This window comes from Eurosta solidaginis, chromosome 4 (assembly GCF_040869045.1).
Source record: "Eurosta solidaginis isolate ZX-2024a chromosome 4, ASM4086904v1, whole genome shotgun sequence".
Classification (NCBI taxonomy): domain Eukaryota; kingdom Metazoa; phylum Arthropoda; class Insecta; order Diptera; family Tephritidae; genus Eurosta; species Eurosta solidaginis.
In genome coordinates, this window is record NC_090322.1 from 127,544,731 (window position 1) to 127,567,597 (window position 22,867).

General features: G+C 38.4%; 1 protein-coding gene across 10 annotated transcripts in view; it reads left to right on the forward strand.

Annotated features, from left to right (window-relative positions):
• The window catches only part of inaF-D, a 162,011-nt gene that overhangs the window by 131,024 nt on the left and 8,120 nt on the right, over positions 1-22,867 (forward strand). The window contains exons 1-2 of one of the 10 annotated variants that reach the window (XM_067782880.1): positions 9,750-9,794; positions 17,413-17,565. The exons of 7 other annotated variants lie outside the window; for them this stretch is intronic. In XM_067782880.1, coding sequence (XP_067638981.1) covers positions 17,478-17,565 — 88 coding nt within the window. In that variant the 5' untranslated portion in view covers positions 9,750-9,794; positions 17,413-17,477. Of the gene's footprint in view, positions 1-8,108; positions 8,179-9,749; positions 9,795-17,412; positions 17,566-22,867 lie in introns of those variants that run through there. 2 more of the 10 variants (XM_067782881.1, XM_067782882.1) reach the window with 2 other exon arrangements.

Here is a 22,867-nt window from a genome sequence, read left to right on the forward strand (position 1 = left end):
GGAGAAGTAGAATGTGAAGTAGCAATTGGGAACGTCACGGTACTTCACAATTTTATAGTGGCAGGTATTGTTGATGAAATCATAATTGGAGTGGACTTCTTAATCAACCAAGGCATCAAGATCGATTTGCAAAGCAAGACGATGCTATATAAGAACACTTAATTTCGGCCACTTAATTTCGGCCACTTAATTTCGGCTACGAGATAGGCTACAGCAGTAAACGAGTGCTGGTGGAAGAGAGTCAGCAAATACCACCAAAATCAGAAGCAGTCATCTGGGCAAAGGTTGATGGAGATTGTGGGACAAACAAATTGTGGGTTGTCGAAGCAGCAAATAAATCAGCACTGAACATACTTGTAGGAAAAACCCTGGCTATGACAAAACAAGATGGACGTATTCCGGTAAGAGTACTCAATGAGTTCAAGTCACCATTCAATTTGACCAAAGGAGCTATTTTGGGAAGATGCCAAGAGGCCGAAGTAGTTATTAACTGTGAACAGCTCCAGGAACACGTTTCATCTAGTAATACTGATCTTTCAAATGATATCACGGCATGGACGCATGGGCTAGAGGAAGCCTATCAGAGTAAGGCAAAACAACTGCTCATAAAATACGCGAACATATTTGACCAGGATGGTTCCAAACCAGGCCGCACCAAGGTTGTGAAACATCAAATTGACACTGGAGATGCGAGGCCGATTCGTCAAGCTCCACGTAGTGTTCCACTGGCGAAGCGGGAAGTTGTGAGTCAAATCATACAAGAAATGAGTGACAGCGGCGTCATCGAACCATCAGCTAGTCCATGGAGCTCACCGGTAGTACTTGTAAAGAAGAAGGATGGAAAAATGAGGTTTTGCGTGGACTACCGAAAGTTGAATGACGTTACGAAAAAGGATAGCTACTCGTTGCCAAGAATTAACGACACTCTGGACTCGCTATCTGGTACGAAATGGTTTTCCACACTGGACTTGAAAAGCGGCTATTGGCAAGTTGAGGTGAAGGAGGAAGATAAAGAGAAAACAGCCTTCAGTGTCGGTGATGGTCTTTGGCAATTTACAGTGATGCCTTTTGGGCTTTGTAATGCACCAGCTACTTTTGAGAGACTCATGGACCAGGTACTGAAAGGACTACATTGGAAAACATGCTTGGTGTACCTGGACGACATCATCGTATTGGGCAAGAACTTTGATGAACATCTTAAGAACTTAGAGGAAGTTTTCCGGAGAATAGCTGGCGCTGGTCTGAAGTTAAGTCCCAAAAAGTGTGCGCTGTTTAAAAAGGAAGTCAATTATTTGGGTCACAAGGTAACGACAGAGGGCATCTGCACTGCGAACGAAAAAATAGAGGTTGTACAGGATTGGCCAAGACCACAGAACCTACATGAAATGAGAAGTTTTCTTGGGCTGTGCACATATTACCGCCGATTTGTACCAAATTTTTCCAGCGTAGCCCATAGCCTCCATGAGCTTACAAGAAAAAACAAAGCTTTTGAATGGAAGAAGGAGCAAGAAGTGGCTTTCCAAACATTGAAGGAGCGTTTGTGCACTGCCCCAATGTTAGCATATCCGATTCCAGGAGCAACATTTATTCTAGATACAGATGCAAGTGGATATGCTATAGGAGGCGTTTTATCACAACTGGTCGATGCACAGGAGCAGGTAGTTGCATATTACAGCCGTTCGATTGGAAAACCAGAGAGGAACTACTGTGTTACGCGGAGAGAGCTGTTGGCATTGGTAGAGTGCATTAAACACTTTCACAAATACCTCTACGGCCAGCGATTCCATGTCAGGACAGATCACGCAGCGTTGAAATGGCTTCTGCAGTTCCGTAATCCGGAAGGACAATTGGCACGGTGGATCGAGCGACTACAAAGCTATGACTTTTCCATTGAGCATCGAAAAGGTAGTACCCATGGAAATGCTGATGCAATGTCACGAAGACCATGTAGTTTGGAATGCAAGCACTGTTCAAAGGCCAAGGCTAAAGAAGACATTATAGATGTCCGGCTAATGACTATAACGTGTACGGATGAATGGGACAAGGAACAACTAAGAAAGTGTCAGCTAGAAGATACAGATCTGTCACATGTTATGCAAGCGCTCGAACGAAACGAAAGACCAAGCAGAGAGGATATGTCAGCAGAGAGTCCCATTGCGAAGTCATATTGGGCACAGTGGAATAGTTTGGAATTGATATCCGGTTGCTTGCATCGAGTATGGGAGAGTGAGGATGGTCAATGCAAGAAGAAACTGATAGTTGTTCCCAGAAAGAGGATTCCTGACGTGCTCAGCGAGTTGCACAATGGTCCAAGTGGAGGCCATCTTGGAATCACGAAGACACTCGAGAAAATTAAGCAGAGATTCTATTGGGTTGGTTGCCGTCAGTCGGTCACCGAGTGGATTGCCAATTGCGAGGTATGCAACAGAGCGAAAGGGCCCAAAACCCGAAGTCGTGGCCAGATGAAGCAGTATATTTCAGGTGCACCATTTGAAAGGATCGCCATGGATGTCGCAGGTCCATTTCCTACTAGCAACCGCGGAAACAAATACGTACTGGTGGTTATGGATTATTTCAGTAAATGGCCAGAGGTATACCCAATCCCAAACCAAGAAGAAGAAACAGTAGCAGAATTGGTTAAAACGAATGGGTTGCAAGGTATGGTGTACCAATGGAGTTACATTCTGACCAAGGCAGGAATTTTGAATCAGCTGTGTTCCAAGAACTGTGCAAGAAGTTGGGCATTCGAAAAACACGGACAACTGCATTGCATCCTCAGTCCGATGGTATGGTGGAACGTTTCAATAGAACATTGGAGGAGCATTTAAGGAAAGTAGTCGACAAGTACCATAAGGACTGGGATACACACATATCATTATTCTTGATGGCCTACCGATCGGCAGTACATGACACAACGGGCAAACTCCCGCAAAGGTAATTTTTGGCAATGACCTTCGACTGCCAGCTGATTTGAAGTATGGGATAGATGCCGATGCGGAGAGGAATGTCAAGAAATCCACTGATGTCTTAGAAGAAGAGCTGAGAGAGATACACCATCTGGTAAGGCAACGAGCAAAGATTATGAGTGACAATATGAAAGCGAGGTACGATAAAGCAATTAATTCGGAAGGGTTTCAGGAAGGAGATTTGGTGCTGCTATACAACCCACAACGAAAAAAAGGTTTGTCCCCGAAATTGCAGTGTAACTGGGAAGGCCCATACAAAGTTGTAAAACGGATCAACGATGTAGTGTACCGCATACAAACCACTACCAAACCACGAACCAAAATGAAAGTGGTTCATTTGGAGAGATTAGCAGCGTTTAGATCGAGAAATTTGTCTGATCGGGACGATCAGACTTAGGTGGAGGGCAGTGTCACGGATATTGGCATCGCTGAGCTGTACCATCACTAAGGCGATGCTAAGGTCATGCCAAGCAGTATTTACGTCAATAATCAAATCATGTATACACATATATAAGGCAGCCGAAAGAGATATCACTCGCAAATGCATTTACTTATGCGCCTATGTATGCGCGAGAGACTGTAAACTACAAACATTCACATCAATAATTCAATCATTATGTATCTACATAAACGAATAAATAATTGCGTCTACACATATGTACGTATACGAGTAGCGGAGCGGCAATGCACAAACACATGCATATATATTATCTCAGTTGTCACAAGAGAGGGCAATAATTTTTGCACGTAGTTGTGGCTGGCGATTTTGTAGCCGAAATAACTAGTAAGTTCTGGAAATCGAAGAGCCTAGAAGTATGCAGCGTAATCTATAAAAACGGGGCAGGCGAGTAAGAAGGAATTCAGTTTGAGTTGAGCTATCAATCAGTTTGATTAAGCACGCGATCTGGCGGCCAATAGTAGAGTTTCATTTGAGTTATCAATCAGTTTGGTTATTAAGCCAGCGAGTAGCAAAGTATAAGTGTTATTGTGAAGTACTTAATAAAGGCCATTTTTCCATCATTCAATATTGGAGTTATTTATTCAACAGTTTAGTGATTCGAACTTAGCAGAGGATTGCAAATAAGAGGATTTGCGGCAGATTCGTTACAATATTATCTGTATTTTTTACGTCTATCTACGTTTACGCTTAAACTTTATATGAACTGCTAAGCCTTAAACTTTATCTACTCTTCTGAAATTGCTGCGCATAAAATTAGTACTCCTGAATTTCAATACGCATTATACTCAGATGCAACTGAAATATGTGTCTATGTATTACCTCTACAAATGGTGTGTGTCCACTATTCGTCGCAACCGATTGAGCTATTTGTTAACGTAAACGTATACGCGTGTAAAAAAAATACGGCTATTGTAAGTATATTCTTCCAGGAAGGGTTTGACCTGATCTCATATGCTGATTCCTACTCCAAAATAGGATAGGCACCACCAAAATGTGCGCTGTTTCGCCATATTCAAGGCCCACGTATTTTGTTAAAGTCGACTCGAAATTCATCTCACAACCGCCCTTCCGACTACCCTCGCCGACAGTATTTAAAAACTTGTGGTTGATTACGTCTGAGCTGACTGTAGAATTCGTTTCTTTGCGCCTTGCCAGTGCCCGCAGCTATAATTAGGCTTTACAATATGGAATATAGACTTATGGACAACGGGCACCCAAGCATTCTTAATAGTTGGGACTTCGTCGCTATCAAGACCTGTTCTGCTGTTTTTTCTCATGCCTTAAATCTAACAAATCCTCAAGATACGAGTACGTGGGAAGCTCTTTTGGGGAATTGGTACGGTGAACTTTTTTACGGATGGATACTAGTTGGGGAGGATCATTCGGTCAGAAGCTCGGATTCAGCTGGACGTCTAGGCTGCTCAACCAGTGCAGCGTCTTCCAAGCAAAATACGTGCTATAAAAAATGCGGTGGACATCTTTTAACTGCAAGGACCATCAGACAGCTATTTAAGGGCCTCGACTCCAAAACTATGTGTAAAGCTTGGTAGGCAATCTTGAAATCACCATGGGTGCTACCCGGCTATTGACTTAATGAATGAAAGCCATTGTCGCCATGGGTTAATGTGGCATCACAGTGGACTTTAGGGTGTTTAGGGTCACCAATCCTAACCTTAGCGAAACGATTTTTTTGGGTGAACGCTACCGTTAATTTCGATGGATGGTGAACAGCGGTCACCAGTCCTAACCTTAGCCAAAAGATTTTTTCGGTGAAATCTACTGTTAATTTCGGCGGTTGGTGGACTCGCGATCGATAGGCTCCTTACATTTTTTTTCGTTTGGGACGGTATTTATTTCTGTTCTTTTTTCTACCCGCACCACATCAATTATAATGTGTACTTCAAGGGCAATTTGACAGGTCAAAATCCGAATAAGCCCTAGCTCACAATTTCGTGCTGCCGTTCACTGCCTTCTCATGCATTTACCAAAAGCAAACCCACCAACCTATTACCCTTTCACATACATAACAAGAAATTGAAATAATTACCACCCATATTCATTCATTAGCTGACTGCTCACACGTCCTCACCCATACAACACCGCCTCCATCCTTTTTTCTGCTGCAGTTTTAATTGCAAAGTTGCGTTTGCTCTAATATTTTTTATATATGGCATTAGTGTCTTACAGCAACAACAACAACACAAACAGCAATAGAAAAATCAAGCTTTAGTCTGGAAATAGCTAGTCCATGTAACTAAATAAAAAAGTAGAGCAAACAGCGGTACGCAAACAAAAATGGGGAGCAAAACAAACTTGTTATTTGGCATAATTTGTACTTGGCATTTTCAAGGTGGCAGGCGCGACGATTGTAATAACAACTACACTAAAAAAATTTGTCGACATAGTAGACGCCACCAACTATTGGCGGCGACAAGGTTATGACCATGTACATTAGACCGGGTCGAAAAAAAAAGTTGCTAATGTGCGCCCCTAAATTCAAAGATTATGTCGAGAGGGTTTCGGAAAAATTTTTTTTTAACTTTTTTCGATCCTTCGAAATACAGCCGAAAAGGTTTTTTCGTTGTAACTTGGTTATTTGACGTCCGATTTTTAAAATTGATATGTCATTGTTTTGCCCTTGAGAAGCCAATGTCCTTTTAAGCTATGAAGTCGTTTTCACGTGATTAGGTCAGCTAACAAAATTTTACCCCCCCCCCCCCCCCCTAATGTTTATTTTTTTCCTTACCAAACGAAAGTTTATTTTTATTTTTTTTTTTTTTAAACGAAAGTACTTAAAAATTCAAGAAAAAGTTGCTTTGAAACCATATTACTAAAATAATAAACAAAGAATTTACAGCACCTTCAATATTTATTGCAACTGTTATTTTACCTGATTATTATTATACTTAGACCTGAAACTCATGATACTTTTGGAGGAAAAATTGCAGGATTTGCATTGAAAAGTTAATAAAGATATGCCAAATATCATGAATAGGGGAAGTCAAAGTAAATAAGTGAGTCAAACCTGCTGTTTCGTATTTATAATAACACTATGCGACAAAATCAATTTTGTTAGCTGACCTAATCATGTGAAAACGACTTATAGCTTAAAGGAACATTAAACGGAAATGTGAAGCTTCTCAAGGCCAAAATAATGACATACCAATTTTAAAAATCGGACGTCAAATAACCAAGTTACAACGAAAAAACCTTTTCGGCTGTATTTCGAAGGATCAAAAAAAATTAAAAAAAATTTTCCGAAACCCTCTCAACATAATCTTTAAATTTAGGGGCGGACATTAGCAACTTTTTTTTTTGTATGGGGACCAACCCAGTCTAATGTACATACAAATGCACAACAGCAAAAGCAAGCCTTTAACCAATTTTAAAAATTGGACGTCAAATAACCAAGTTACAACGAAAAACCTTTTCGGCTGTATTTCGAAGGATCAAAAAAAATTTAAAAAAATATTTCCGAAACCCTCTCAACATAATCTTTAAATTTAGGGGCGGACATTAGCTACTGTTTTTTTGTATGGGGACCAACCCAGTCTAATGTACATACAAATGCACAACAGCAAAAGCAAGCCTTTAAACATACCCTAAAGTCTAACATCAAAGTAGGTACGAAACACACCAGCTGAAAACTAGAATTCGATGACCGTTGTGTTGCCAATTCAACAACGAATCCAAAGTTTAAACAGCAGAACACTTAAACGGATAGAATTAGAAAATGCGGTTTGTACTTCTAATTGTCCTGTTGCCACCACCGATATCCAAGTCAGAACCTCCAAGTGAATGGACTACTATCCACTGAGTAGAATCGAGTGGCCGGTGAAAGGGTCCTCTGAGAACAGCTGACTGGTGCCCAACCTATCGCAGCAATCTATGAAAGCTGAGAACTATAAGGTGGTCTGGGCCTGTAAGCGAAATGGTTTGCTTAAATGAATGTTTGGTGTGGTAAAAAGGGGATTTGCTATATTAAGAATGAGTAAAAGCGAAACTTATTAACATATGGGGTATTTGAAAGTGACAGGTGGAACTACATACCTGGCCTGATGTATGGCTCGCAATCATGGACGGTGTAGAGAAAAAGTTCCACGGAAGGTTTATGGTCTTTTCCTTAATGCCGACGGCCAGTATCTAAGAAGGTATAATGATGAAGTGAATAAAAACCCAAAGACTTTGCTGACTGGGTCATGTTATGCGAATGGACGAAGACGCTCCGGTCAAGAAAGTATTTCAGTCGCACCGCAGTTTGGAAGCAGACGCAGTTTGCACCTCTTATGGGTTGGGAGAGGCAGGCTCCCAATTGGAGTGGTGAATTGTTACAAAACGGCCAAACTTAATAAAATAGGTTTCCTAGAGGATTTGTGTGACTGCTTTACGTTTTTCATACATTAAACCGCAATCATTTTATTCAAGTTTTTTATACGTGGTGTCTGTTCTGCCAGAATGACCAATATCCGTAAAAGAGCGGGAAAACAATAAGGAGCGGTAAAAATGGCAATTACCATTTTAAGTGAATAAATAAATAAATCTGGAACTACGATACATCGATTCATGCAATAAAACAGGGATTCGCCGCTTTTTTCCATAAGAAAAGGACATACCATCATTCAATTAAATATGGACACACCATGATATTCATTCGAGGAGGATCACCTAATATTGACTTGGATGAAATTTTTAAGGGGATGAAATTGCCGTTGGGAACGCGGAAAATGTGTGAGAGAGTAAGAGAGAGAAAAGGTGAGAGTATTAGCAAATGTAACACCACGTATTGTAGGCAGTGCACGGACTTTACCACTTTATTGGTAGATCTACCAACTTTTTAGCCCATTTTCATTTTCTACCACCAAAGCCCAAAAATCTACCAACATTTGCTTTTGTAAGGAAATTAAGTAACGATTCAATTTCGAAGACGAAAACTTACACCTTTTGGAAAATGATGATGAATAAAATATTAATTCTAGTCAAATGACAATGATTATTCCCTTACTTAAAGCTTTTCCATTTCACAAGACTTCCATGGTAAAAGATATTTTCCGAGGATATTCTTAAAGGACGTATAATATTGGGAACTGAAAAGTCTTCTAAAATAAAATCTGAGTGAACAAATGTTCCCCTTAGCAATATTACCTCACAGTAGTGCAGCCGCAGAAAGCTAGTCCTCTATAATGAACGACATAAAAACCGCCAAGCGTAATGGATTAAAAATTTCAAGCATTTCCAATAAAATATTAATAAAAGAGTATTGTATCGGACGGACTTTATTTCAGCCTCCAATTAAATTAATAAGATTTTATAAAAAATTTTACTTTGTAGAAGGTGATTTTGTTTCTTCCTAATAACACCCATATGGAACTAGATTTTTCTTTTGTTTTTTTTTTTACTATTTTTTTTTTTGTTGAAATTCGGTTCTTATTTTGAAAAATTTGTGCACAAATTCAAAATAGAAATAAATTTGTTTATGAAAGAAATGTAGTGAATGAGCTCGCAAAAATTTTCCTGCTATATTTTCATCAGTTTTTTATGAATAATTTTGAACGAAAATAAAAAAATTTTAAGTAAACGATAACATGCCAAAGTCTGTTATTTTGTGGCAGAAAAATACTGGTACATTGGAAAATTATTGTTGTAATGAGACTTATCGGTAAAGTTTCCTCAGTATTTCAAGCTCAAAATACAGGAAAAAAGCAAGTATGATATAGGCATTAGCTATGTATATACAAATTTACATGAATTTTTTTTGTTTTGTTTACATTTTTTTAAGTGTTATTTCCGTGAAATGTGCTTTAATTGTTTTACAATAAAATATGAATTGTTTTGTACAAATATAAAATGTAGCTATTGTTTTTTTGAAAAAAAAAATCTACCAACTTCTACCACTATTTTAATTTTTCGTCTACCAACATTCTCTTTTTAAAAGTCCATGCACTGATTGTAGGTGATATACAGGATTGATCCCTTAACATGAAACTGTGAGTGTGTTAGTAAGTGTTCTTACATCGCAGTGGTGATAATTTAGTCCTTGACTAACGAACAACGAGGCAAGACATATGCTCGCATATTTGGTTACACTCAGTCACACAGGGTATACTATTCTCGTTCCCAAATCTACTGATAATGATATGAATGGGTACTTTTTTGTCCATTTTTAAAAAGATGAGACTAGTACACTCCATACTCGCAGTAGAGGAAAGCAACCTCCCCAGGGAGACGCGCGTCCCTCTAGCTCAGTGGTCGGCGCGCCATAGCTCAATCGAGCCGGACTTGCTTCACACATATTTTTACGCTCCATCGTTCAGTCGTTAACGAGACAGCAACGAATAAACACGGCTGTCGCACAAATATTAAGATTACCTGTAAGAAATATTATGATGAAACGTAACTGTTAAGGTGGTCTATACGTAATTAACTCATGGTCTTAACATGTTCAAGGTGGATTCTTACCTTTTTAGATTTGTTATAGATAATCAGTATGAGTTCTTTCTTTATTATTTTAACAAAAGTCAAAAACGTTTCATTCTGGTCTTATTTTTTCCTGTGCCAAAAAAACTTTATTTTTGCTCTGCAAAAAAATTACGATAGAATGTTTAAAGTAGCCGCTTTGAGCCAAGTTCCATGTGCATTTACATGTAAAAATATCGGTTACCCTTCGAAGGACTACAACTTGATCAAATAGGAGACTTGGCAGTATTCTAAACTATTTTTGAATCAAAAACCAAGTTTTCCAAGAAGTGTTTTTAATAAATGCGTTGCCGTCTTATTTTTAGTTTCCTTCACGTCATAAATTGATTGTTCTGGAAAGAGACTGTTGGGCGACTACATTGTTGGTTTAAGTGTATTTATACTAGTTCTGAGGTAGTTTGATATTATGTGATTTCACTGCATGGAAAATGGAAGAATAAGAACATCAATGTCGCTACCATTGAAGGATATGAAGTACGGTACAATTGGAAAAGAGCATTTGCGATACAAAATATGAGGAATCGACGTAAACGGTTGTGATTTAAGGAAAGCATAATCGAAAAATGTGACAAAGTCATAGGTCTTGAGGATCATAACAAAAAGTTATAGACAGAGTAAATTTGAGTAGTAATTACCAATGGTTTCAAAATAACGAAGGGGTAGGGTTTACTATATACCATGTCAATCTAGAAATAAATAAATCCTTCACACTGCCAGACTACTGAATTGTCTTTCAGGCTTAATGGAAGGAAACCGGTAAATCAGACCGTCAATATATTGTGACGAATATTAGCAACACTAAGGGATACTATCATCTCTAAGCCGATACTAAGCAGACACTTGTATGTACATAAACAAATCAATCATTATGTCTACACATATGCACATACAAGCAGCGGAGAAGCAGCGGAGAGATACGCACAAACACATGCATATATATGAGATACAAAATTATGCAATCATCGGTGGAAGTATTACTCACATATACACGCGCGTATTGCTATGCGAGAAGATATAAACGTGCATCTGAGGTTATAGCTGGTAAGTTTATAGCTGGTAACTAAGTAGTAAATTCTAGAAGAAGAAACGCCTAGAAGTATGCGAACGAGACAGCAGAGAGTATAAAAGGAGTGAAATATGAGTAAGCCAGAATCAGTTTGATTTAAGTACGCTATTGGTTGCGAAGTATAAATGTTATTTTGAAGTATTTTCAAAGTAGTCTAATAAAGACCATTTTGCACTATTGAATATTGGAGTTATTTATTCAACAATTTAACGATACGAACGTTAGTAGAAGGTGTAAAATAAGCGGAGTTTCACTAAATGCGTTACAATATATATGTATTAATATTCAGGCGGCCATTTAGGTAATAAGCCCATCAAGGAGTGTCCTGAAGTGCAAACAAGCCTAATAAAGGGATAGAAGGTAACGAAAATGCCAAGCAGTTCGCAAAGGAGGGGGCAACTTACGGTGTATGTATGTTTGGTAGACTTCTCAATCAACTTGGAAGAAATAAAAAAGAATAAGAAATAAAATCGCTCATATCTCTAAAAAGAGAAGAACTAATGCTTGGTTTCTATTAGATCAAAATGGCTGGCATCAAAAACTCCCTCAATTAGACCCGCTTGTCAGTTGGGGTCAAAAGCGTTTTCATTATGTCACATTACTGAGTCAAAGTAGATAAGGCAGAGCATGGTCCAAACCACGCTAAAATTTTGTGTTCAATTATTTCACTAATCCTCTTTGTTATTTCCCGTTGGTTTACACGCTATGGCTTTATTACTTATGCTTGATTTTCACCAGGACAAAGCTTGTCATACAACACCAAATGAGTTTGCCTTCCGTCTCGACTACAATGTGACAGTTAAATTAGCCAATTACTGAAAGCAGAAACTGCCCAATGTCTTTGCAAATTTGATATAAAGTTTGCCTTCGTTTTCAAGCTGACGTACCATCATCAAATAATGCCACATCGGGTGAAACAACGGGAAATATTAAACACTACTTTATCGATTTCGAATCAGATAAGTGATATAATGAACGCATTTAGTACCAAATTACCAGGGAGTCGCTTTAACGCAGTTTTCGAAGTCATTTATTTTGACCTAATGAAAATGTGGAATTGTTGTTGGGACGCCAGTTGGCAAACGGAAATAAAACGCCAACATGTAAGTAAATGAAGTTTTAATATCAGTTTGGTCGATTTAGTTAAAAATTTGACGCTGTATAACAAGTCGTTTTCATTGATATGGCCCAGTCCGTGGTCAAATTTGATCAAGTCAGAACCAAGAATAAGCTTGTCGGAAAAATGTTTGAGTTGACCTTGAGCAGTGTACTGATATATAATATTGTAACGAATTTAGTGAAATTCCGCTTATTCCAAATCTTCTGCTAACGTTCGAATAGCTAAACTGTTGAACAAATAACTCCAATATTCAATAATGCAAAAATGGTCTTTATTAGCCTACTTTGAAAGTACTTCATAATAACACTTAACTTCACAACTGATAGCGTGCTTAAATCAAACTGATTCCATATTACTCAGCTTTGACTGCTTTTATACTCTGTGCCTAAATATCTAGGCGTTTCTTCTGCTAGAATTTTCTACTTGGTTACCAGCTATACGCTACCAGCTATAAACTACAGATACACGTTTATAGCCTCTCGCATAGCCATATGCGCGTGTATATGTGAGCAATACTTCCACCGATGACTGTATCTGTATGTGAGTTATCTCTTCGTTGCCTTGTATGTATGTGGGTAAATGATGTTTAATGTGTTTATGTAGCTTGCTTAATGTTTCTGTTGTGCCTTTATTTAATAACCTTAGAGATGGTAATATTCGTCACAATATTTTAATTTTTTTGTTCCTTATTTAAATGAATAAGAATATATATTCATCAAACAAAACAAACATTTTTATTTACTTTAATATACAAAATTAATTTCAATCAACAAAAAGTTCACGTCCAACAATATTGCACAATTGTTAGACTAAATAGCGTCGATGAATGTTTGTGCTTTTAGACCATACAGACTGTATGTTTTAAAATTCATAAGAATAAAAAATGTTAATTATTTGATTAATTGTTTGGCACAACACATTTGTTGACATATGATTATTGTATATGCCAAGACGTTCATTAAAGGCGGACTGATAAATTTTTTTTCTTTCCGCTTTATTTATTTGTGTCCCACTGTCATTATTATGGGTATTAGAGCGCAAAACATTTGGATAAACAAAATATGCACACAAACTACACTGACTGGGACTATTTATGAAATTTGTGTTTTTTTGTTTTCACCGTATGTAGAAAAAATAATCGTTTTGTTAAATTAGCTTTCTGGCAGAATTGCCTCGTTGGCTAAATACTTAAATACTTCATTTAAAACATGCGAATTTTGAAAGCACATATAAAAAAGGTTGAGCTGCGTCACGTTTTCCATTTCCTTTTGGTTGTCTGGCGATCAGCTAGAAAGATGCATGCATATTTGCCCGAAGACAGAACGTAGTCAAGTTTTTATAAAGTTATGCTTAGGTCAAAATAACTTTTCTCTCGAACACTCCCAGAGCCGCTTGATCTCATGTTGTCATGGTCCACGCTTCTGCACCATATATTAGGACGGGTACGATACGTGATTTATAAAGCATGATTTTCGTTTGCCGAAAGAGGACTTTAATTTTCAATTTCTAACCAGCAAAGGGTGACTCTTCGCTGGATTTCAGAGCTGATGTTGTTGTTAGTGTTAATGCCAGTTCCCAAATAAATCAAGTATTTTACTATTTCAAAATTAGCGTGGTTGCCAAGGCGGTTATGCACTGACTGTTTGCTCCATGACAGCAGGCACTTGTTTACCATCTTTACCGCTTCTTTTTCCAGTTTGGAGTAAGTAGAACTCAGGCCGAGTATATCAATTTCATCAGCATGCATTCTTAAATTGCATCTACACTAAATTCGTTCTCTAGAGTTTCCAAAATTTTACAAAAACAAGTAGGGAAGGCTAAGTTCGGGTGTAACCGAATATTACATACTCAGTTGAGAGCTGTGGAGACAAAGTAAGGGAAAATCACCATGTTGTAAACAGAACATAGGGTAACCCTGGAATGTGTTTGTATGACATGTATATCAAATGGAATGTATTAAAGAGTATTTTAAGAGGAAGTGGGCCATAGTTCTATAGATGGACGCCATTAAGGGATATCGCCATAAAGGTGGACCAGGCCTGACTCTAGAATTTGTTTGTACAATATGGGTATCAAATGAAATTTGTTAATAATAATTTTAAAAGGGAGTGGGCCTAAGTTCTATAGGTGGACGCCTTTTCGAGATATCGCCATAAAGGTGGACCAGGGGTGACTCTAGAATTGGTTTGTACGATATGAGTATCAAGTGAAAGGTGTTAATGAGTATTTTAAAAGGGAGTGGGCCTTAGTTCTATAGGTGGACGGACGCCTTTTCGGAACATCGTTATAAAAGTGGACCAGGGTTGACTCTAGAATGCGCTTGTACAATATGGGTATCAAACGAAAGGTGTTAATAAGTGTTTTAAAAGGGAGTGGGCCTTAGTTCTATGGGTGGACGCCTTTTAGGGATATCGCCATAAACGTGGACCAGGGGTGACTCTAGAATTTATTTTGTACGATATGGGTATCAAATGAAAGGTATTAATGAGTATTTTAAAAGGGCGTGGGCCTAAGTTCTATAGATGAACGCCTTTTCGAGATATGGCCATAAAGATGGACCACGGGTGACTCTAGAATTGGTTTGTACGATATGAGTATCAAGTGAAAGGTGTTAATGAGTATTTTAAGACGGCGTGGGCCTTAGTTCTATATGTGGACGCCTTTTCGAGATATCGCCATAAAGGTGGACCAGAGGTGACTCTAGAATTTGTTTGTACTATATGGGTATCAAATGAAAGGTGTTAATGAGTATTTTAAAAGGGAGTGGGCCTTAGTTCTATAGGTGGACGCCTTTTCGGAATATTGTTATAAAAGTGGACCAGGGTTGACTCTAGAATTCGCTTGTACAATACGGGTATCAAACAAAAGGTGTTAATAAGTGTTTTAAAAGGGAGTGGGCCTTAGTTCTATGGGTGGACGCCTTTTCGGTATATCGCCATAAACGTGGATCAGGGGTGACTCTAGAATTTATTTTGTACGATATGGGTATCAAGTTAAAGGTATTAATGAGTATTTTAAAAGGGGGCGTGGGCCTAAGTTCTATAGATGGGCGCCTTTTCGAGATATCGCCATAAACATGGACCACGGGTGACTCTAGAATTGGTTTGTACGATATGAGTATCAAGTGAAAGGTGTTAATGAGTATTTTAAGAGGGTGTGGGCCTTAGTTTTATATGTGGACGAGTCTTCGAGATATCGCCATAAAGGTGGACCAAAGGTGACTCTAGAATTTGTTTGTACTATATGGGTATCAAATGAAAGGTGTTAATGAGTATTTTAAAAGGGAGTGGGCCTTAGTTCTATAGGTGGACGTCTTTTCGGAATATCGTTATAAAAGTGGGCCAGGGTTGACTCTAGAATGCGCTTGTACAATATGGGTATCAAACGAAAGGTGTTAATAAGTGTTTTAAAAGGGAGTAATCCTTAGTTCTGTAGGTGGACGCCTTTTCGGGATATCGCCATAAACGTGGACCAGTGCCGACTCTAGAATGCGTTTGTACAATATGGGTATCAAATGAAAGGTGTTAATGAGTATTTTAAAAGGGCGTGGGCCTTAGTTCTATAGGTGGACGCCTTTTGGAGATATCGCCATAAAGGTGGACCAGAGGTGACTCTAGAATTTGTTTGTACTATATGGGTATCAAATGAAAGGTGTTAATGAGTATTTTAAAAGGGAGTGGGCCTTAGTTCTATAGGTGGACGCCTTTTCGGAATATCGTTATAAAAGTGGACCAGGGTTGACTCTAGAATGCGCTTGTACAAAATGGGTATCAAACAAAAGGTGTTAATAAGTGTTTTAAAAGGGAGTGGGCCTTAGTTCTATGGGTGGACGCCTTTTCGGAATATTGCCATAAACGTGGACCAGGGCTGACTCTAGAATTTATTTTGTACGATATGGGTATCAAATGAAAGGTATTAATGAGTATTTTAAAAGGGCGTGGGCCTAAGTTCTATAGATGGACGCTTTTTCGAGATATCGCCATAAACGTGGACCAGGGGTGACTCTAGAATTTATTTTGTACGATATGGATATCAAATGAAAGGTATTAATGAGTATTTTAAAAGGGCGTGGGCCTAAGTTCTATAGATGGATGCCTTTTCGAGATATCGCGATAAAGATGGACCAGGGGTGACTCTAGAATTGGTTTGTACGATATGAGTATCAAGCGAAAGGTGTTAATGAGTATTTTAAGAGGGCGTGGGCCTAAGCTCTATAGATGGACGCCTTTTCGAGATATCGCCATAAAGATGGACCAGGGGTGACTCTAGAATTGGTTTGTACGATATGAGTATCAAATTAAAGGTGTTAATGAGTATTTTAAAAGGGAGTGGGCCTTAGTTCTATAGGTGGACGCCTTTTCGGAATATCGTTATAAAAGTGAACCAGGGTTGACTCTAGAATGCTCTTGTACAATATGGGTATCAAACGAAAGGTGTTAATAAGTGTTTTAAAAGGGAGTAGGCCTTAGTTCTATGTGTGGACGCCTTTTCGGGATATCACCATAAACGTGGACCAGGGGCGACTCTAGAATGCGTTTGTACAATATGGGTATCAAATGAAAGGTGTTAATGAGTATTATAAAAGGGCGTGGGCCTTAGTTCTATAGGTGGACGCCCTTTCGAGATATCGCCATAAAGGTGGACCAGAGGTGACTCTAGAATTTGTTTGTACGATATAGGTATCAAGTGAAAGGCGTTAATGAGTATTTTAAAAGGGCGTGGGCCTTAGTTCTATAGGTGGACGCCTTTTCGAGATATCGCCGTAAAGGTGGACCAGGGGTGACTCTAGAATTTGTTTGTACGATACGGGTATCAAATGAAAGGTGTTAATGAGTATTTTAAAAGGGAGTGGGCCTTAGTTCTATATGTGGACGCCTTTTCGAGATATCGCCATAAACGTGGACCAGGGGTGACTCTAGAATGTGTTTGTACGATATGGGTATCAAATTAAAGGTATTAATGAGGGTTTTAAAAGGGAGTGGCCCTTAGTTGTATATGTGAACGCGTTTTCGAGATATCGACCAAAATGTGGACCGAGGTGATCCAGACCGTCATCGGTCGGGTACCGCTAATTTATTTATATATGTAATACCACGAACAGTATTCCTTCCAAGATTCCAAGGGCTTTTGATTTCGCCCTGCAAAACTTTTTCATTTTCTTCTACTTAATATGGTAGGTGTCACACTCATTTTACCAAGTTTTTTTTCTAAAGTTATATTTTGCGTCAATAGACCAATACAATTACCATGTTTCATCCCTTTTTTTGTAGTTGGTGTATAATTATGGCATTTTTTTCATTTTTCGTAATTTTCGATATCGAAAAAGTGGGCGGAGAAGCAGCGGAGAGATACGCACAAACACATGCATATATCTGAGATACTCACAAAATTATGCAATCATCGGTGGAAGTATTACTCACATATACACGCGCGTATTGCTATGCGAGAAGCTATAAACGTGCATCTGAGGTTATAGCTGGTAAGTTTATAGCTGGTAACTAAGTAGTAAATTCTAGAAGAAGAAACGCCTAGAAGTATGCGAACGAGACAGCAGAGAGTATAAAAGGAGTGAAATATGGATAAGCCAGAATCAGTTTGATTTAAGCACGCTATTGGTTGCGAAGTATAAATGTTATTGTGAAGTATTTTCAAAGTAGTCTAATAAAGACCATTTTGCACTATTGAATATTGGAGTTATTTATTCAACAATTTAACGATACGAACGTTAGCAGAAGGTGTAAAATAAGCGGAGTTTCACTAAATTCGTTACAATATATATGTATTAATATTCAGGCGGCCATTTAGGTAATAAGCCCATCAAGGAGTGTCCTGAAGTGCAAACAAGCCTAATAAAGGGATAGAAGGTAACGAAAATGCCAAGCAGTTCGCAAAGGAGGGGGCAACTTACGGTGTATGTATGTTTGGTAGACTTCTCAATCAACTTGGAAGAAATAAAAAAGAATAAGAAATAAAATCGCTCATATCTCTAAAAAGAGAAGAACTAATGCTTGGTTTCTATTAGATCAAAATGGCTGGCATCAAAAACTCCCTCAATTAGACCCGCTTGTCAGTTGGGGTCAAAATCGTTTTCATTATGTCACATTACTGAGTCAAAGTAGATAAGGCAGAGCATGGTCCAAACCACGCTAAAATTTTGTGTTCAATTATTTCACTAATCCTCTTTGTTATTTCCCGTTGGTTTACACACTATGGCTTTATTACTTATGCTTGATTTTCACCAGGACAAAGCTTGTCATACAACGCCAAATGAGTTTGCCTTCCGTCTCGACTACAATGTGACAGTTAAATTAGCCAATTACTGAAAGCAGAAACTGCCCAATGTCTTTGCAAATTCGATATAAAGTTTGCCTTCGTTTTCAAGCTGACGTCCCATCATCAAATAATGCCACATCGGGTGAAACAAGGGGAAATATTAAACACTAATTTATCGATTTCGAATCAGATAAGTGATATAATGGAACGCATTTATCACCAAATTACCAGGGAGTCGCTTTAACGCAGTTTCGAAGTCATTTATTTTGACCTAATGAAAATGTGGAATTGTTGTTGGGACGCCAGTTGGCAAACGGAAATAAAACGCCAACATGTAAGTAAATGAAGTTTTAATATCAGTTTAGTCGATTTAGTTAAAAATTTGACGCTGTATAACAAGTCGTTTTCATTGATATGGCCCAGTCCGTGGTCAAATTTGATAAAGTCAGAACCAAGCATAAGCTTGTCGGAAAAATGTTTGAGTTGACCTTGAGCAGTGTACTGAATGTTAATGAGTATTTTAAAAAGGAGTGGGTCTTAGTTCTATAGGTGGACACCTTTTCGGAATATCGTTATAAAAGTGGACCAGGGTTGACTCTAGAATGCGCTTGTACAATACGGGTATCAAACAAAAGGTGTTAATAAGTGTTTTAAAAGGGAGTGGGCCTTAGTTCTATGGGTGGACGCCTTTTCGGGATATCGCCATAAACGTGGACCAGGGGTGACTCTAGAATTTATTTTGTACGATATAGGTATCAAATGAAAGGTATCAATGAGTATTTTAAAAGGGCGTGGGCCTAAGTTCTATAGATGGACGCCTTTTCGAGATATCGCCACAAAGATGGACCAGGGGTGACTCTAGAATTGGTTTGTACGATATGAGTATCAAGTGAAAGGTGCTAATGAGTATTTTAAGAGGGCGTGGGCCTAAGTTCTATAGATGGACGCCTTTTCGAGCTATCGCCATAAAGATGGACCAGGGGTGACTCTAGAATTGGTTTGTACGATATGAGTATCAAATGAAAGGTGTTAATGAGTATTTTAAAAGAGAGTGGGCCTTAGTTCTATAGGTGGACGCCTTTTCGGAATATCGTTATAAAAGTGGACCAGGGTGGACTCTAGAATGCGCTTGTACAATATGGGTATCAAACGAAAGGTGTTAATAAATGTTTTAAAAGGGAGTGGGCCTTAGTTCTATGGGTGGACGCCTTTTCGGGATATCGCCATAAACGTGGACCAGGAGCGACTCTAGAATGCGTTTGTACAATATGGGTATCAAATGAAAGGTGTTAATGAGTATTTTAAAAGGGCGTGGGCCTTAGTTCTATAGGTGGACGCCCTTTCCAGATATCGCCATAAAGGTGGACCAGGGGTGACTCTAGAATTTGTTTGTACGATATGGGTATCAAGTGAAAGGTGTTAATGAGTATTTTAAAAGGGCGTGGGCCTTAGTTCTATAGGTGGACGCCTTTTCGAGATATCGCCATAAAGGTGGACCAGGGGTGACTCTAGAATTTGTTTGTACGATATGGGTATCAAATGAAAGGTGTTAATGAGTATTTTAAAAGGGAGTGGGCCTTAGTTCTATAGGTGTATGCCTTTTCGAGATAACGCCATAGAGGTGTGCTAGGGGTGACTCTAGAATTTTTTTGTACGATATGGGTATCAAATGAAAGGTGTTAATGAGTATTTTAAAAGGGAGTGGGCCTTAGTTCTATATGTGGACGCCTTTTCGAGATATCGCCATAAAGATGGACCAGGGGTGACTCTAGAATTTATTTGTACTATATGGGTATCAAATGAAAGGTGTTAATGAGTATTTTAAAAGGGAGTGGGCCTTAGTTCTATATGTGGACGCCTTTTCGAGGTATCGCCATAAACGTGGACCAGGGGTGACTCTAGAATGTGTTTGTACGATATGGGTATCAAATTAAAGGTATTAATGAGGGTTTTAAAAGGGAGTGGCCCTTAGTTGTATATGTGAAGGCGTTTTCGAGATATCGACCAAAATGTGGACCAGGGTGATCCAGACCGTCATCGGTCGGGTACCGCTAATTTATTTATATATGTAATACCACGAGCAGTATTCCTTCCAAGATTCCAAGGGCTTTTGATTTCGCCCTGCAAAACTTTTTCGTTTTCTTCTACTTAATATGGTAGGTGTCACACTCATTTTACCAAGTTTTTTTGCTAAAGTTATATTTTGCGTCAATAGACCAAAACAATTACCATGTTTCATCCCTTTTTTCGTAGTTGGTATATAATTATGGCATTTTTTTCATTTTTCGTAATTTTCGATATCGAAAAAGTGGGCGTGATCATAGTCGGATTTCGGCCATTTTTTACACCAATACAAAGTGAGTTCAGATAAGTACGTGAACTGAGTTTAGTAAAGATATATCGATTTTTGCTCAAGTTTTGCCGGGCGGAAGGGCAGACGGTCGACTGTGTATAAAAACTGGGCGTGGCTTCAACCGATTTCTCCCTTTTTCACAGAAAACAGTTTTCGTCCTAGAATCTAAGCCTCTACCAAGGATTGGTAAATTTTTGTTCGAAGTATCCTAGACAAGTTAAATGAAAAAGGGCGGAGCCACGCCCATTTTGAAATTTTCTTTTATTTTTTTTTTTTTGTTGCACCATATCATTACTGGAATTGAATGTTGACATAATTTACTTATATACGGTAAAGATATTAACTTTTCTTTTAAAATTTGAATTAAAAAAATTTTTTTTTCAAAAAGTGGGCGTGGTCGTTCTCCGATTTTGCTAATTTTTATTTAAGCAGACATAAATTTCATCATGATATCTTCAACGACTGCCAAATTACAGCTTGCAAAACTTCTAAATTACCTTCCTTTAAAAGTGGCCCATTGTCCAAAATTTTACTAGTTTTCTATTCTGCGTTATAAGTTCAACTCACCTACCAAGTTTCATCGCTTAATCCGTATTTGGTAATGAATTATCGCACTTTTTCGATTTTTCGAAATTTTCGATATCGAAAAAGTGGGCATGGTTATTGTCCGATATCGTTCATTTTAAATAGCGATCTGAGTGCCCAGGAACCTACATACCAAATTTCATCAAGATACCTCAAAATTTACTCAAGTTATCGTGTTAACGGACAGACGGACGGACGGACGGACATGGCTCAATCGAATTTTTTTTCGATACTGATGATTTTGATATATGGAAGTCCATATCTATCTCGATTCCTTTATACCTGTACAACCAACCGTTATCCAATCAAAGTTAATATACTCTGTGAGCTCTGCTCAACTGAGTATAAAAAAGCTAACAAGAGCTAAACAAATTTCTGAAGAAGTTTAAAAAAAGCTTAAAGCTAAATCGTAATTTTTCAGGCTTAACGGAGGAAAAAAAGGCTAAATATAGCTTGAAAAAAGCTAAAATGGCAAAACTTCTCGTCACAATGACATAATAATTTTGAAATAAGCCCGGAATAGTCCATAATTGATCCCCAAGTAACCTTAAAATGGCCCCGTATTATGCCGAGGCATTACCGAAAGAATATTGAGCCTATAGAAATTATCCGTAATAAAACCCCCGAAACGATCCCGAAAAAAATTCCCGAAACAGTCATTAAACTATCCGAAAAATCCCGAAACTATGCCAAATTCAACGAAAGCATGTTCTCAAGGTTCACATGTGAATGAGTGGATTCCCCCAAAACGGCCACCATTACTGGCCTACCACCATGGCCTCCATACGGTGAAAATTGATCAGTCCCTTTGACAGTTACATTTTAAAATTGCTGGTTTTGTAATATCATAGAACCGGAAATGTGATGGTAAATTTTATTTGTGATTCCACAACCATTTAGCGACTTTGTTCAAGGTATCTAAGTAGATTTTTTGCATCCTATAATTTTCAACTCTAGTAAGCTAAACGATGCCATACTTGAGATGGTGAATCCATCTAGTCACCTTGATTTTATTCTTTATCATTGATGAGGAATAGAATTTTTCCGGTGTATATGCGTCTATTGAAATTGTGGGATCATTGTTTTATATGGGACGTAAATATTGGTAAATGAGTACATGATGTCATTCCAGAAAAAATTGGTGCATCCGCGCCTTGGCTGCCATGGCACTGTTGACGGATATAAATTCGAAACTGTGAAGTACTTTGTTTATCTGGTAACCAATATTAACAGCAAAAACAATGTCAATGAACTAAGTAGGCAATCTACAAGCAAAGTCCTCTCTGGACGAACAAAAATTACGCTCTGCAAGTCGCTCATCACACCTATCTTGATGTCTGGCTCGGAATCATGGACGATGTTGAGGCAATATGAGATTGCTCTTTTCAGGAAGATTTATGCTGCACTGCATGATGGTGACGGCGATAATCGAAGGAAGTATAAATACGCGCTGTACGAACTTGCCGCATCCATAAAGATAGGGCAGCGAATGGACGAAGACTTTAGAGTATTTCAATCGACACCAAACAATTCCAAGGTTATATATGCACCGATACCCATATTTTCAAGT